This window comes from Pongo abelii, chromosome 18, assembly GCF_028885655.2.
Source record: "Pongo abelii isolate AG06213 chromosome 18, NHGRI_mPonAbe1-v2.0_pri, whole genome shotgun sequence".
In the NCBI taxonomy this organism is placed as follows: domain Eukaryota; kingdom Metazoa; phylum Chordata; class Mammalia; order Primates; family Hominidae; genus Pongo; species Pongo abelii.
Window position 1 is genome coordinate 72,115,630 of NC_072003.2, and position 16,938 is coordinate 72,132,567.

At 40.4% G+C, this 16,938-nt stretch overlaps 1 protein-coding gene across 6 annotated transcripts in view; it reads left to right on the forward strand.

Annotated features, from left to right (window-relative positions):
* Positions 1–16,938, forward strand: part of PHLPP2 (PH domain and leucine rich repeat protein phosphatase 2) — a 78,668-nt gene that overhangs the window by 26,474 nt on the left and 35,256 nt on the right. For 4 of the 6 annotated variants that reach the window (XM_054534068.2, XM_002826606.6, XM_009250891.4 and 1 more), the window contains 3 exons: positions 6,692–6,882; positions 12,801–12,926; positions 15,525–15,679. In XM_054534068.2, the coding sequence (XP_054390043.2) occupies positions 6,692–6,882; positions 12,801–12,926; positions 15,525–15,679 (472 nt within the window). Of the gene's footprint in view, positions 1–6,183; positions 6,499–6,691; positions 6,883–12,800; positions 12,927–15,524; positions 15,680–16,938 lie in introns of those variants that run through there. The other 2 variants (XM_054534067.2, XM_054534066.2) reach the window with 2 other exon arrangements.

Here is a 16,938-nt window from a genome sequence, read left to right on the forward strand (position 1 = left end):
GCTAAACACAGCCATATTATTTTGAAATGTGTGGCAATACTATTGTTTATCAAAATCTGTTCTTTCATAATAACAAAATTGTAGTGGGGCATATAACTGCGTAGCTACAGCCCATTTCGCAGCCTTTCTTGCGGTTAGGTGTGTACATGTGACAAAATTTTCTTCCATGGTATGGAGTGGACTTGATGTGCGCCACTTCTACCTGGTGCCTAAAACCCCTAGTGTGTGCTTCTCAGGGCTCTGCTGCTCTTTTCCTCTCTGGTGGGCTAGGATGGCAATAATCAGAGCAATAATTGAAGTCAAGTGTGGAAAATTGCAGACCCTGAGTTTCTTTTTTTTTTTTTTTTAATTTTTATTTATTTATTTATTTATTGAGACAGTCTTGCTCTGTCGCCCAGGCTTGAGTGCAGTGGTGCCATCTTGGCTCACTGCAACCTCTGCCTCTCAGACTCAAGCAGTTCTCCTGCCTCAGCCTCCTGAGTGACTGGGATTACAGGAACCCTCCACCACAGCTGGCTAATTTTTGTATTTTTGGTAGAGACGGGGTTTTACCGTGTTGGCCAGGTCTCAAATTCCTGACCTCAAGTCATCCACCTGCCTCGGCCTCCCAAAGTGCTGGGATTACAGGTGTGAGCCACTGTGCCTGGCCAGAACCTGAGTTTTTGAATGACAGTGTTAACCCCTGGCAAAACAGAATGCTCACTTGAATGAATTAAATTCCCTTTGCTTGAGCCATTATATTCTGTTTGCTACAGCCATAGTTAATACAGGATATATACAAAAGTGGCAAAAATATAAAGAGATCAAGGAAATTATTATAAAAGTCAAGGGAGTGACTGAGGAGTGCAGGGAAGAGGACGTGATTCTTATAAGTAGAATTTTTTTTTTTTTGAGGTGGAGTCTCACTGTGGCCCAGGCTGGAGTGCAGTGTCGTCTAGGCTGGGTGCAATCTCAGCTCATTGCAGCCTCTGCCTCCTGGGTTCAAGCAATTCTCATGCCTCAGCCTCCCAAGTAGCTGGGACTGCAGGCACCCACCACCATGCCTGGCTAATTTTTGTATTTTTAGTAGAGATGGGGTTTCACCATGTTGGTCAGGCTGGTCTGGAACTCCTGACCTCAGGTGATCTGCCCACCTTGGCCTCCTAAAGTGCTAGAATTGCAGGCGTGAGCCACTGCGCCCGGCCACATTTAAGATTTTGACTCAGCATTCCCAAATTGCACAAATAGCTGTTACTAGTGTGTACTTGATTTGGTAGAATTTGGGAGTACTTATTTCCCTACACCTTTGACAACATCAGGTATCATCTTTGCCCCAATTGCAAAAATACTATCTCATGTTAATTTGCATATTTAAAGCTTCTTTGTTAAAATATAGGAGTAACATGGTAGAAAAACATTCCACCACCCTAATACAATTATTTTTATGATTGTGTATTTTCTTAGTCTTACTTTATATGCATATTTTATATTTTTATTTATTGTTCATATATTTTTGCTTTTAAAACATTTGGTTTTTAACTACACAAGTGTAATATGACTATGGTGTCATTATCTGTGGTGTTTTAATTTGTTATAATTACCTCCTAAGTACATTAACTGCTCTATAGATAACCACCGTCAATTTGGTGTATATCTGTTCAGAATTTTCCAGCTTGATTATTTTTATATAGTATATATTCATAGAATCATATGGATTTTGTTTACGTAAATGGTATTATTTGGTATTGATCTTCATGCTTTTTTCACCCAAGAGTTTGTCTTGGAGATCTTACCTTGTCAGCATTTGCAGAACCATCTTCTGTATGCATTTTTTTTTTTCCGAGACAGAGTCTCACTCTTGTTTCCCAGGCTGGAGTACAGTGGCATGACCTCGGCTCACTGCAGCCTCCACCCACCAGGTTCAAGCGATTCTGCTGCCTCAGCCTCCCAAGTAGCTGGGATTACAGGTGGCTTGCCACCACACCCAGCTAATTTTTGTATTTTTAGTAGAGGCAGGGTTTCACCATGTTGGCCAGGCTGGTCTTGAACTCTTGACCTCAGGTAATCCGACGGCCTCGGCCTCCCAAAGTACTGGGATTACAGGCATGAGCCACTGTGCCTGGCCCTGTATACATTTGTTTAAGGGGCATAGTATTGGACATCATGTATGCATTATAGTCTGTGTAACCATCTCCTTAGTGATGGACATTTACTTTGTTTCCAGTTTTGGATGGTTAAAACAGCCATTTTAGTAAAATTATCTCTTTGTGCACCTGTATTCCTTCAGAATGATCTCTAAGCATGAAATTATTGGGTTATAGGTTACTCGCATTTAAAATATTAATAGTTACTACTGCAGAACACTTTTATATCCTGTCAGTATAACAGAGTACCCTTTTGCCTATAACCTTTCAATATTATTAGGCTTTAAAATATTTACTAATCTGATAGATAAAATGATGGTCTCGGCTGGGCATGGTGGCGCATGCCTGTAATCCCAGCACTTTGGGAGGCTAAGGCAGGCGGATCACGAGGTCAGGAGATCGAGACCATCCTGGCTAACACAGTGAAACCCTGTCTCTATTAAAAAATACAAAATATTAGCTGGGTGTGGTGGCGGGCACCTGTAGTCCCAGCTACTCGGGAAGCTGAGGCAGGAGAATGGCATGAACCCAGGAGGCGGAGCTTGCAGTGAGCCAAGATCGAGCCACTGCACTCCAGCCTGGGCAACAGAGCAAGACTCTGTCTCAAACATAAAAAAAAAATTTAAAAAATGATGGTCTCTTTGTTTAAATTTTTTTCCCTTGATTATTAGTGTGATTTTTGTTGGATCTTTCGGTTTCTTTGAACTACTCATTGATATTTTTGTACATGTTTCTGTTTCTCTTTTTTCATATTGATTTAAAGGACTTCTGCATGTATTCTGAATATATATCTTTTGGGTACTATATTTGTGACTCAATTTTTTTCCCGCCTGTAACTTTTTATTTTATTTATTACTTTTTATTGTGCATAAGTTTAAAATTTTTATTTAGTCACTGTTTAGTCAATTTATTTGTTTTTTGAGACGGAGTCTTGCTCTGTTGCCCAGGTAGGAGTGCAATGGCATGATCTCGGCTCACTGCAAGCTTGGCCTCCCCGGTTCAAGCAATTCTCCTGCCTCAGCCTCCTGAGTAGCTGGGATTACAGGCGTCTGCCACCATGCCCAGCTAATTTTTGTATTTTAGTAGAGATGGGGTTTCACCATGTTGGTCACGCTGGTCTCAAACTCTTGACCTCAGGTGATCCATCCAGTCAATTTAAAAAATTATTTTATTTTATTTTATTATTTTTAAGACAGTATTGCTCTGTCACCCAGGCTGGAGTGCAGTGGCGAGATCTCGGCTCACTGCAGCTTCTGCCTCCCTGGTGCAATCGATTCTCCTGCCTCAGCCTCCCGAGTAACTGAGATTACAGGTGCCTGCTACCATGCCTAGCTAATTGTTGTGTTTTTAGTAGAGATGGGGGTTTTGCCATGTTGGCCAGACTGGTCTTGAACTCCTGGCCTCAAGTGATCCAACTGCCCGGGCCTCCCAAAGTGCTGGGATTACAGGCGTAAGCCACTGCACCTGGCCAGATTTTTACTAATATACATATATGATATATTTTGCTAGCTGATAGGAAAGTTTTCTGTCCCTGTTCTCTGGAAAATCAGAGATGTCAAGAAATTGGGGAAGTCTTTGTGAAGAAGTTGTATTTGCGTTGGTTCTTTAAAAATTGACAACGTTTCACTAAGCAGAAATGAAAAAGAAGGCAGCCGTGGGAGATTAAAATTTTCATTGTATGTTCATGAGTCACAGTTAATTTGAGTCCAGATTGTTTTGGGCCATGGGTGCTCCATCAGGAGTTTAGCCGTCATTTGGCAGATGGTAGCAGGAAGTGATGGGATCCAAGTGAGCCCAAGGAAGATCAGTCTGGTGCCAGTGTGGATAATGATTCAGATGTGAATTGATAAGGATCTGAACTAGGGAATAGGAAGGAATTGTTCATATGAGAGACTTTTTGAAGGAGTAATCAGTAAGACTTGATGGTTGATTGAAAAGAGAAGTTGAGAAAGCGAACTCAAGAGTTGAAGCTGCTTCTGAGGTTTTGAGCATGGGTGACTTCAGGAGATGAGCTTGAGTTGTGAGAAGGAGCTGCTGTTGTACAGGGATGGTGATGACTTGGTTTAGGCGTGTTGATTTTTTTTTTCTTTTGTGAGACAGAGTCTCGCTCTGTCCCCCAGGCTGGAGTGCAGTGGTGCGATCTCAGCTCGCTGCAACCTCCGCCTCCTGGGTTCAAGCGATTCTCCTGCCTCAGCCTCCTGAGTAGCTGGGATTACAGGCACACACCACCACGCCTGGCTAATTTTTGTATTTTTAGTAGAGATGGGGTTTCCATGTTGGTCAGGCTGGTCTTGAACTTCTGATCTCGTGATCTGCCTGCCTCAGCCTCCCAAAGTGCTGGGATTACAGGCATAAGCCACTGCTCCCGGCCAGGCATGTTGAATTTTAAGTGATGGTAAACATGTAGTTGGAGATATCTGGATAGTTGGAAATGTGGAACTAGAACTTAGGAATATAGATCTGGGAGAACCAAACTCTCTGAGGAAGGTGGAATTTAGAATATAGTCAGTCATCCATATCCACAATGGATCAGAAATATTAAAAAAAAAAAATGACATAACAACTATTTACTTAACATTTACATTGTTTTAGATATTATAAGTAATCTAGAGATTATTCAAATTATACAGGAAGGTGTGCGTAGGTTATATGCAAATACCATTTTGTTTTATATAAGAGACTATAGCATCTGTGGATTTTGGTATCCTTGGGGAGGTCCTGGAATCAGTCACTTGCCAATACCAAGGAATGACTGTATAGATGAAAGGATTGACCTAGAATAGAAGGAGAAATGCTTATGCCGTATAGTGTATTAATATACAAAGTTTTATTGAATAATACAATTTTAAGGCTTTGAAGTAATCTAGCCCATTTCCTCATATTATATATGGGAAATACATGGTTAAATAGGCAAAGTGATACCTAAGCTTGTATAAACAATTAAGTGGGCGGGCGTGGTGGCTCACGCTTGTAATCCCAGCACTTTGGGAGGCCAAGGCGGGCGGATCACGAGGTCAGGAGATCAAGACCATCCTGGCTAACACAGTGAAACCCAGCCTCTACTAAAAATACAAAATATTAGCCGGGCGTGGTGGTGGGCACTTGTAGTCCCAGCTACTCGGGAGGCTGAGGCAGGAGAATGGCATGAACCTGGGAGGCGGAGCTTGCAGTGAGCCGAGATCGCGCCACTGCACTCCAACCTGAGCGACAGAGCAAGACTACATCTCAAAAAAAAAAAAAAAAATATGTAATAATACCAGGAGTACAACCCATTCTTTCCAACTTCTGGGTTACTGTTTGGACCACCTTATACTGCTACTCCTGCTCATTTCTGTGTATAGTTAGTTGTCTTTTTTTTTTTAAGACACAGAGTCTTGCTATGATGTCCAGGTTGGCCTTGAACTCCTGGGCTCAAACAGTCTTCCTGCCTCAGCCTCCTGAGTACCTGGGACTACAGGTGCACACTTCTTTTAATAGTGTTCTTACCAAGAACTTCACGTCTTTTCTGTTATTATGTGCTGTTTTGTTCACTGTATCTCAGTCATGAAGGCCTCTGATGGGAAGTAGAACTTCCACCACCACAATCGGAATAGTTGATTGAAGTACCACCCATAAGTTTTTCCATATTAGTGGCAGAGAGATGGAGGATTATGTACAAAATTAGAGTACTCCTATAGTTACTAATTTCTTCCTTCTAGGGTAGATTAGTAACAATAGTGGTTGTCATTTATTCCATGTTCTTTTTGTACTAAAACTATGCTTAGTATTTTATATTCATTATCTTACTAAATTTTTTTTTTTTTTTGAGACGGAGTCTTGCTCTGTTGCCCAGGCTGGAGTGCAGTGGCGTAATCTCGGCTCACTGCAAGCTCTGCCTCCTGGGTTCATGCCATTCTTCTGCCTCAGCTTCCTGAGTAGCTGGGACTGCAGGTGCCCGCCACCATGCCCGGCTAATTTTTTTTTTTGTATTTTTAGTAGAGATGGGGTTTCACCGTGCTAGCCAGGATGGTCTCGATCTCCTGACCTCGTGATAACGCCCGCCTCGGGCCCCCCAAAGTGCTGGGATTGCAGGCGGGAGCCACTGCAGCTGGCCATCTTACTTAATTTTTATAAGAATCCCCAGAAGGTAGGTTGTGTTAAGATTCAAACTGTATAAATGAGTAAAGTAAAGCTTAATGAGAATAAATAGTTCAAGGAAACAAAGTGACAGAACCAGCATTCAAATTCAAGTATATCTGACTTCAGAGTTCATGATCTTAACCACTCTACCATACTGCCTTTCTCTAGGTACATAGGAGATATGGGTGTTGGAAGAAGGGTTAATTTAACAATGGCATCCAAAGTACAATTTTGCTTCGTAGACCAAAATTCACAGGTACTCCTACTGTATATGATTCAGTGATGGATAATATTTAAGGACTAGATCTAATTTTGTCATAACTATATTGCTTGGTTACTTATATCTATAAATAAGGTTGTTGAATGTTGACACACAATACCTTCTTTTTCCATTTCTGTATTCTTACACTGCTTTAATGGTGGATTCTGAAGTATTGTTTCCTTTTCAGAAAAACCGTGCCACATGGATCATTTGGATCGAATCCTACTGTCTGGCATCTATAATGTACGCAAGGGAAAGACCCAGCTGCATAAGTGGGCTGAGCGCCTAGTTGTCCTCTGTGGTACCTGCCTTATTGTTTCCTCAGTGAAGGATTGTCAAACTGGAAAGATGCACATTTTGCCTCTGGTTGGTGGAAAGGTAAGACTCACAAAGATGAATTATTTTTCATTTGATCATCTTAATTAAGAAAATATCACATAATGCTTTTCATAGCTTTTATTCATATCTTTTCAAAGAAGCCAGTATGGGCATTATTAAAGATTATATCAGAGACTCTCTCAGAGGTTCAGAGGCTACTATGCCTCAAATCCTGTTGCAGAACTATCTGTTCAGGACATCCCCACCTCCACTGCTAGGCATTAATTCTGGGTCTCACAATAGCCAGAGTAGACAGTGGATGCTACCATTAGAAGCTGCCTTTGGAAATTAGAAGTAGCTGCCAGCATCCATCACCGAATAGATTCTTTCTGGGTTTTTTTTTCCCCCAATTAAATTAAAATTCAGAGTTTGAGGTAGTTATAAGATGTGATCCAGCAGCCAGGGAGCCATGCCATTTCTTCCATCTGTGCTAGAGGAGTCTCCATCCCAGGAAAGGAGTTCACTTGTTAGTCAAGCAGAATGAATGACAAATGACCATAAACAGATATGTTAATATTTTTGGGAAGCTATCTATACGTGATTTTACTCTGTTTTGAATCTTGATTGTCATAAACCAATCTGAGTTTGTCTGGAAGACTTCCAGACAAAATTACCTCATGAATTCACACTTTGGATCAGGCATCCATTCTGATCCAAATACACAGCAATATAGATAGAATACATGTATTAAAAAGATAAATAAGCTGGGCGTGGTAGCTTGTGCCTGTAATCCCAGCTACTCAGGAGGCTGAGGTGGGAGGATCACTTGAGGCCAGGAGTTTGAAACCAGCCTGAGCAACATTAGCAAGACCCTGTCTTGGCCGGGCGCGGTGGCTCATGCCTGTAATCCTAGCACTTTGGGAGGCCTAGGTGGGCGGATCACTTGAGGTCAGGAGTTCAAAACCAGCCTGGCCAACATAGTGAAACCCCGTCTCTACTAAAAATAATTTTAAAAAATTAGCTGGGCGTGGTAGTGGGTGCCTGTAATCCCAGCTACTTGGGAGGCTGAGGCAGGAGAATCGCATGAACCTGGGAGGTGGAGGTTGCAGTGAGCCAAGATCATGCCATTGCACCCCAGCCTGGGAGACAGAGCAAGATTTCGTCTCAAAAAAAAAAAACCAGCCAGGTGTAGTGGTGTGGCGCCTGAAGTCTCAACTGCTTGGGAGGTTGAGGTGGGAGGAGGATGGCTTGAGCCCAGGAGTTCGAGTTGCTGTGAGCTGTGATCGTGCTACCGTATCCTAGCCTTATGTGACAGAGTGAGTCCCTGTCTCTTAAAAAAAAAAATTAATAAAAATATGAAAAGACCTAGCTGAGCTTAGAAATATAGAATAGAAACATAAAATGATCAGAAGTTCTGTGGGCCTCCTGGGCTCTGGGTCTGAAAGGTTGTGGCAGCCTCGGAGTTTGGCTCTTATAAGTATTTAGTAATAGTTTTCTGCTCATAATGGGGGTCCTGGGTTAGTCTTATGGCCTAATGCCAGGCTGATTGGTATCTTTTGTTTCTGCAAGAAAGCTAAAACAAAAACTGCCATTAAGCACTGACTGAAACCAAGGCTTATTTCTAGCAGTGGTCCTAAAGAGGTGGGAGAATCCAGTTGCATGGCCTTTGACCAGGAAATGAATGAAATCCCTACTAGTTTAATGAATGAATGTTTGTAACTCCAGTATCAACCATGGGGCAGGAACCCACCACTGTCAGTATGAGGTCTTGGGGGCTGAAGGACAAAGTGAAGAAAGAAGTAGAGTTGCTTGAGAGGGAAAGAGTGAATGTGAGGACAAGGTTGGGGATTGGTGGAGAGGAAGCAGCAGATAGGGTGAGAGAGAAAATGAACCTACCATTCAAATGAACCTGAAACATAAACTCCCTCACACACATACAGAAAAAAAAAAAAAAAAAAACACAGAGAAATTTAATACTAGGGAGGATTTCCACAAACTCAGCCATCAGGAGATAAACTCACTTCAGATTGAAATGGAAATAAATGAACAAACATCTTGAAAATAAATGTGTTTAGAATTTTCTAAGAGAGAATGGAAGAAGAAAAATGGAAAACAAATTCAGAAATAAGAATAACTGCCCATGAAAGAGCCAAGTAGAATATTGGAAATAAAAATACAGTTACTAAAATTTAAAACTTAAGTGGTTAAACTCTAGATCAGACAAAGAGAGAATTGATGAAGAGTAATTTTGTCTATTCTGTTTGCTAATAGAATTTTGTTCAGGGTAGCAGTATGCCCAGGATCAAAAACTAAATCTTCCAACGGAACCCTCTTGTAGCTACTGAGATATACACAGAAGTTTCCTGGAAGGACTTTTGGAAAAGCTCTTTAAAATGGGATAGACTTTTAAAGAGCTTGACCTTTAAAGGTCATAAAGGGATGGCTTGACCCTTTGCCAGTTCCTCAGTGTCAGAGGTGGAGCAGTCATACGATGACTATGAGTTGGCAAGCATACGTCAAGTGTAGCGTTTGAGGAAGAAGGAGCCTGGGTCCTTGCTGGCATATGGAGCTGTTAGGCTAGTCCTGGACTGACTCCTCTATTTTTTTTAAGCCACTGTTTAGCAGCTGAATGTAGTTAACTGATGTACTGAAGAATTTCACAGATAAAAACTATAAAAGAACCCTTCAGAAAGGCTCTGGTATACATCTAACAGGAGTTCTAGAGAAGGGAGAGGAAGAGAAAAGAGAAATAATATCTGAAAAAATAATAGCTGAAAATTTTCTAGAAGTGAAGACAAACATGAGTGTTTAGATGTGGCAATGTGTTTATTAAGTAAAGTGTGATACACTCTTGGGATAAGAGGATAGAAACATCAAATAATCTTAAAATTTATTAGAAAAATTAGAAAAATTTAACAATAGCCACTAAAATTAGAGGAGGAAAAGAGAATATGGAAAACTTTGTAACACTAAAATAAGGCAAGAAGAATTGAGAAAAAGGAGCAAAATAGCATGTTAAATTTTCACAAATTATAGTGATAGTAATGAATCCGAATATATCAGTAATCACAATGATGTGATAGTTAGATGTTATTTTAAATACTATTTGCTGTTCATAAGAGACATAATTAAAACTTACTCTTAGAAGGTTGAAAGTGAAATGATGAAAGAATATATACTCGTCAAATAGCAATCAAAAGAAAATTGGTGTGGTTATATTAATAGCGTATGAGACATTTATATGAAAGTTTATGTGCAACAAAGGATGTGTATTCACAATATATAAGGAACTTTTGCAACTAAGTAACAAAAAGACAAACCCAGTAAAAAACTGGGCCAAAGATTTGAAGAGACCTGTCACCAAAGCAGATATACAGGTAACAAGCACATGAAAAGATCTTCAACCTCAGTCATTAGGGAAATGCAAATAAAAATCATAGTGAGATACTGCACACCACTAGAATGGCTAAAATTAAAAGACTGATGAATAACAAGTTTGGCAAAGATGCGGAGCAACTGGAACATTTATACATCATGGTAGGAATGAAGTTACTTTGGAAAACAGTTTATTCATTTTTTGTAAAATTAAACGTGCTTTTCAAATAACCCAGCAATTCTGTTTCTAATTTTTTATCCAAAAGAAATGAACGTATGTTCTTTAAAAGACTTGTACATGAATGTTCATAGCAGCTTTATTCTAATGGCCAAAAACTAGAAACAACTTAAATGTTCGCTGACTTGTGAATTGATAAACAAATGTGATATATCTATACCAGGAAATACTGCTAAGTGGAAAAAAAAAAAGGAAAGAACTGCTGATACAAGAACAAGGATAAATCTTGACAGCATAATTCTGAGTGAAAGAAGCCAGACACAAAAGTCTATTTATTGAATTATTCGATTTATATGAAATTCTGAAAAAGGCAAAAAATTGTATTGATAGAAAACAGATCAGTGGTTGCCAGGGCGTGGTGGGGAGGGGGCTGACTGTAAAGGAGCACAGAGGGAAATTTGGGGGCCATGGGGTTGCACACTGTATTTATTCATTTATAAAAACTCATGAAATTGGTTACTTATAATCAGTGAATTAAAAAAAAAAATCAAGGCTAGGCATGGCACAGTGGTTCACACCTGTAATCCTAGCACTTTGGGAGGCTGAGGCGGGAGAATTGTTTGAGTCTAGGAGTTCAAGACCAGCCTGGGCAACATAAGTGGGACTCTGTCTCTACAAAAAAATAAAAAATTAGCCAGGAACAATGGCAGACACTTGTAGTTCTAGCTACTCAGGAAGCTAGGGCGGGAGGATCACTTGAACCTGTAAGGTTGAGGCTGCATTGAGCCATGATCACGCCATTGTACTCCAGCCTGGGGTGAAGAGTGAGCTGTCTCAAAAAATACAACAAAAACCAGTGAATTTTATTTTAGGTTATACCTCAGTAAGACTGGTCCCCAAAAGGACTTTTTTGTGTGTGTGTTTGAGACAGAGTCTCGCTCTGTCACCCAGGCTGGAGTGCAGTGGCACGATCTCAGCTCACTACAGCCTCCGCCTCCCAGATTCAAGCAGTTCTCCTGCCTCAGCCTCCCAAGTAGCTGGGCTAAAAGGACTTTAATGCAAAAAGCATTAGTAGGGATAAGGAGACTCATTACAAAATGATAAAAGGAACATTTTACCATGAATATTTAATAATTCCAAAGTTATACATATGTAACAATATAATCTCAACATCTGTAATACGGAAATTAAAATAATTACTCAGGGAAGTTGACAAATTAACTTATAGTGAGAGATTTACAGATCTTTCTCAGTGTTTGACATTATATGATTCTCTGTACTTTTCTGTGTCAAGCATTCCAAAATAAAATATTTAAAAGATTATGCTAAAACAATCAGTATCTATTCTTCATTTCAATAATATTCTTTATTTTGACACAGACTCATTCAGTTGCAATGATTTGTTACTAATGAAAAATGGTTATGTTGTATCACAATTTAATGTTGTGAAAATTATTTAATTTTAATGAATCTTTTTAATATGATTCTCTTTTCTGGAAGTATTTGTTTCTGCCGTTTGGTTCAATCTTTAGTTGGCACAGAAACCTAATGTAAGTTTCCATCTGATTTGCCAAGCTGTGACATAACAAAGTGAGATACCAGACAAAAAGATGTAAGTGGTTCCATGACTATAAAAAGACTGCTTCCTCATCAAAGCTATATAGGTTGAGTTGTTGGAATTTGGGGGCGAATTTCTTTTTTTTTTGAGACGGAGTCTCGCACTGTCGCCCGGGCTAGTGTGCAGTGACGCGATCTTGGCTTGCTGCAACCTCCGCCCCCTGGGTTCAAGCGATTCTCCTGCCTCAGCCTCCCAAGTAGCTGGGATTACAGGAGCCCGTGACCACACCTGGCTAATTTTTTGTATTGTTAGTAGAGATGGGGTTTCACTATGTTGATCAGGCTGGTCTCGAACTCCTGACCTCGTCATCCGCCCGCCTCGGCCTCCCAAAGTGCTGGGATTACAGGCGTGAGCCACCACGCCTGGCCGAGAATTTCTCTAAGGAGCTATTTTTGTGCTGTGAATTCCTGCCACCACTCCAATAGGAATGGGGGAGGTTTTTACCTCTTTTCTCAAGCCTAGTAAAAGAGATTTGAATTGGACTGAAGAGGACTTGGTAAGAGTTCCATGCAGTAAGGGGGACATAGTGGACTGGTATCCTGCTTCCTGCCCCGCAAGTCCTGAGGACAAGAGGTGCTACCCAGCTGCTGGTGATAGAGCAAAAGCACAGCTAATGTGTTGGGATCATTGTGTACTCCTTGGATGTGTTCATGTGTGACCCATTGGCAGATGGAGGGGGACAAGGAGGGAGAGAGAAAAAAAATAACTCTATTTTTAAAAATTCAGTTGTTCGTCTTGTGATTGCCTTTTGCTTTTGACTAGGATTTTTTTTTAGTGGTTCTGGTTTTCTCCCCTCCTCTTCTTCAGATAGAAGAAGTGAAGCGACGGCAGTACTCCCTTGCTTTCAGCTCAGCAGGAGCCCAAGCTCAGACCTATCATGTCAGCTTCGAGACTTTGGCCGAGTACCAGCGATGGCAACGGCAAGCATCCAAGGTGAAAAGTGGTAGGATGTTCTGATGTGGAGATAAGAATAGAGAACCCCAGGCCAGGCACGGTGGCTCACGTCTGTAATCCCAGCACTTTGGGAGGCCGAGGTGGACGGATCACCTGAGGTCGGGAGTTCGAGACCAGCCTGACTAACATGGTGAAACCTTGTCTCTACTAAAATACAAAAAATTAGCTGGGCGTGGTGGCGCGCACCTGTAGTCCCAGCTACTCGGAAGGCTGAGACAGGCGAATCGCTTGAATCCGGGAGCTAGAGGTTGCAGTGAGCCAACATCACGCCACTGCACTCCAGCCTGATGACAGAGCAAGACTCTTATCTCAAAAAAAAAAAAAAAATAGAGTACCCCAGGAGAAATGTATTTTGAAACTGATGGCCAGGTGCAGTGGCTCGTGCATGTAATCCCAGCACTTTGGGAGGCTGGGGCAGGCGGATCACCTGAGGTCGGGAGTTCGAGACCAGCCTGACCAACATGGAGAAACCCTGTCTCTACTAAAAATACAAAATTAGCCGGGTGTAGTGGCACATGCCTGTAATCCCAGCTACTCGGGAGGCTGAGCTGCAGCAGAATCGCTTGAACCCAGGAGGCGGAGATTGCAGTGAGCCAAGATCGTTCCATTGCACTCCAGCTTGGGCAACAAGAGCAAAAGTCAGTCTCAAAAAAAAAAAACAAAAGAAAAGAAAAGAAACTGAACTTGTTCCCAAGATAGCAAATTATAATTTGTAATTTCCTTTCTAGGCCTTTTCTGAATATATAATGAGTAAAATCATGGAATTCCACCAGGTCTTTAACTTATTTATATGTGCATAGTACAAAATGCTGTCAAAAATGTTTGCAGGTGCATTTTCCTCTGTACTGTCTCTGGGAGTTAGGGCCTTAGAAGGAATTGAGACACAAAGAGATTTGACCCTTGAAGGAATTGAGATACAACGAGATTTAAATGACCTTCCTTCAACCGTAATAGTCAGTGATATATGGATTCATTCCATAACTTGGGTCCCAGTGCTTCTTGGTCTGCATATGTTCAGAACAGCCTTGGTGAACGACTTCAAATGTGCAGTTATTGATGGGACAGTGACCTCTAATGCTATCACAAACCATTATTCCTATATGCCAAGGATAATTAGTCTTTCAAAATAATTTCTGCACTTTAGCCTTTGAAGAGCAATAAAGTGTTTTGTGATTTCCAAATTCTCTTTTTCTTCTAGCCGTCTTCACAGGATTTTGTATAAGAGATTGTTATAGTATAAGGACATGCTATCAAAACATGAATGACTTTTCTTTTTATTTTTTTTTTTGGAGACAGAGTCTCACTGTCACCCAGGCTGGAGTGCGGTGGTATAGTCTTGGCTCACTGCAACCTTTGTCTCCTGGGTTCAAGCAGTTCTCCTGCCTCAGCCTCTGGAGTAGCTGGGATTACAGGTGTGCACCATCATGCCCAGCTAATCTTCGTATTTTTAGTAGAGACAGGGTTTCACCATGTTGGCCAGGCTGGTCTTGAACCCCTGACCTCAGGTGATCCGCCCACCTTGGCCTCCCAAAGTCCTGGATTATGCTGTGAGCCACCACACCCACCCATGAATGACTTTTTTAGTGATACATTGTTTCTTTTTTTAGATCAATTTTTATAACCCATATTATATTAGCATACTATTATAGAACTATCAGGCTTGTTTTGATTTTATAACTGTAAAACAGTTTTACAGTTTTACAGTTATATTGTGTTTTACAGTTATATTGTGTTGGCTATAAAATCTGCTCTAAATAAAACTGGTCCCAGTTTTAAGTAGCTATTCCATTCTTCTGCTCTTTTAAAGAAAAGTTAATATTTTTTGAGTGTCTTTTGCAGTGTGTCTTTTGAGTGTCTTTAGCAGTGTGCTGTGTGCCTGGTTATTTACTTTTATCCTCAAAACAGATGAAGAAACTGCTGATAAGTAGCAGAGCTAGTGTGGCTACAAAAGGCCATGTCTTTTCATATCACACTGCCTCTTAAAGTTTTTTCCATTTATTTCGAATCATCTTATGATAACTTCTTGCGACCGGGTGTTGTGACTCACGCCTGTAATCCCAGCACTTTGGGAGGTTGAGGAATTCGAAACCAGCCCGGCCAACATGGTGAAACCCCGTCTCTACTAAAAATACAAAAATTAGCCTGGCATGGTGGCACAGGAGAATTGCTTGAGCCCAGGAGACGGAGGATGCAGTAAGCTGAGATCGTGCCACTGTACTCCAGCCTGGCTGACAGAGCAGGACTCTGTCTCAAAAAAAAAACCAAAACCAGAACAAACAAAAAACATTACTTCTTGCATAAAGTGTTAACTTTCCATCTTTAATGATACGTGTTTTTTTTTAACCTTGTACTTATAGAGACTTTATAACTTACACCCTTGTTTTTCAAGCAGCTTATGGTTTTAGGAAAAAGTAAAAATTAACTGGTATTTATAAATGAATAATTGGATCTTATTGCCTTTTTATTTTTTCCTATCTTTTTAATTAGTGTCTTTTTGTGTAAATGCCATTCCATTCTTTGCTGGGTGATAGACATCCCATACTAGCTCAGAAGGCTCTTCTCTTTGACATTATTCAGGTGGTGTCCCAGCGAATCAGTACCGTGGATCTCTCATGTTACAGCCTCGAGGAGGTTCCTGAGCATCTCTTCTATAGTCAAGATATTACCTACCTCAACTTGCGACACAACTTCATGCAGTTAGAAAGACCCGGAGGCCTCGATACACTCTACAAGTATGTGGAGAATGGGTTTCCAGACTAACCTGTTAAAACCAACTCATATTCAGTATCTTATGGCTTCTACCTGCTACCATTGTATGTATATCTAAAATTTCCCCTCCCTTTTGAAGAGGAAGTAAAAATGTTTATTCACAGAGTTCTCCTACCTGCCCTTTCCCCCCATAAAACAGAAGATTGGTGTAAATGTTCTGTGAGCTTCTGTTGATCTGGGTAATCTTTTCATGTGAATCATTGACACGATGCATGATCTGCCGCCAAGTTACATCAGGAGATTTAGTATGTGGGAAATTTTTGAATTAGAAGTATAAAATTTCAATAACTTAAAGGAGATAGGCCTAATTATAAGAATTTCACTCTGAGAGACAAGGCTCTATCTTCCCTTTGTACCTTCCACTGCCAACTCTTAAGCATTTAGTCAGCTGTGAAGCTTCTCTGTTCTAATACAGGAACCATTTTAGCCCTACAGTACTATGACCTACTTGTTATTCCATCTCGTTTATTAAAATATATACCCCATTCCCACACTCCACTCATCCCACCTCACTCCTCCACTTAAAAATGGACGCAGTGAATAAATATGTGTTGTAAGTAATTGTGTGGGCTTCTGGAGGAGAAGGGAGAAATTGGAAATTAAAGCATTCAAAGTGATTTAAATTAGATGGTGACTAAAAATATACATTAAAATGACATATTTTACATACTTCCTTAATAGCTAATAATTCTAGAGTAATGTCCAGAAAATGTTGTTTTTTTATCTCATCTGATAATTGTTTTAGAAAGTGTTTCAAGTATAAGCCTCTGTTGAGTAATGAGGTAGTTATTTTAGTAATATTGGCATGTAAAAATGAAAACAAGCAATAATTTTAAGGAAGTTGGTTTCTAGCATTTATTTGTGAGTTGCTATGAAAAAGAATTAGTCCAGTTTGAGGGCTGTATCATAAATTCTGAATTTAAAGCACCAAGCCAAAGGAATAATCAGTAATCAGGGTTAGGTCACCTGGAAATCAGAAGTTGAAAATTTGGAAGAGAAGTGTTACAGTGAGGTACCAGGGATTCAAATCTAGAAGCAGATAGATCATCATCATGGAGAACATCTCAGCCTTACCATCTTGCACTTGTATAATAACAAAATATCCTACTCCCCAGTGGAATTACCAGAGTCTCTCATAAAAAGTTCTTAGTAATGAAACCTTTAACATCTTAATTATAATACAGTGGATATCAGGAAGAAACCCAAGAGATCCATTTTATAA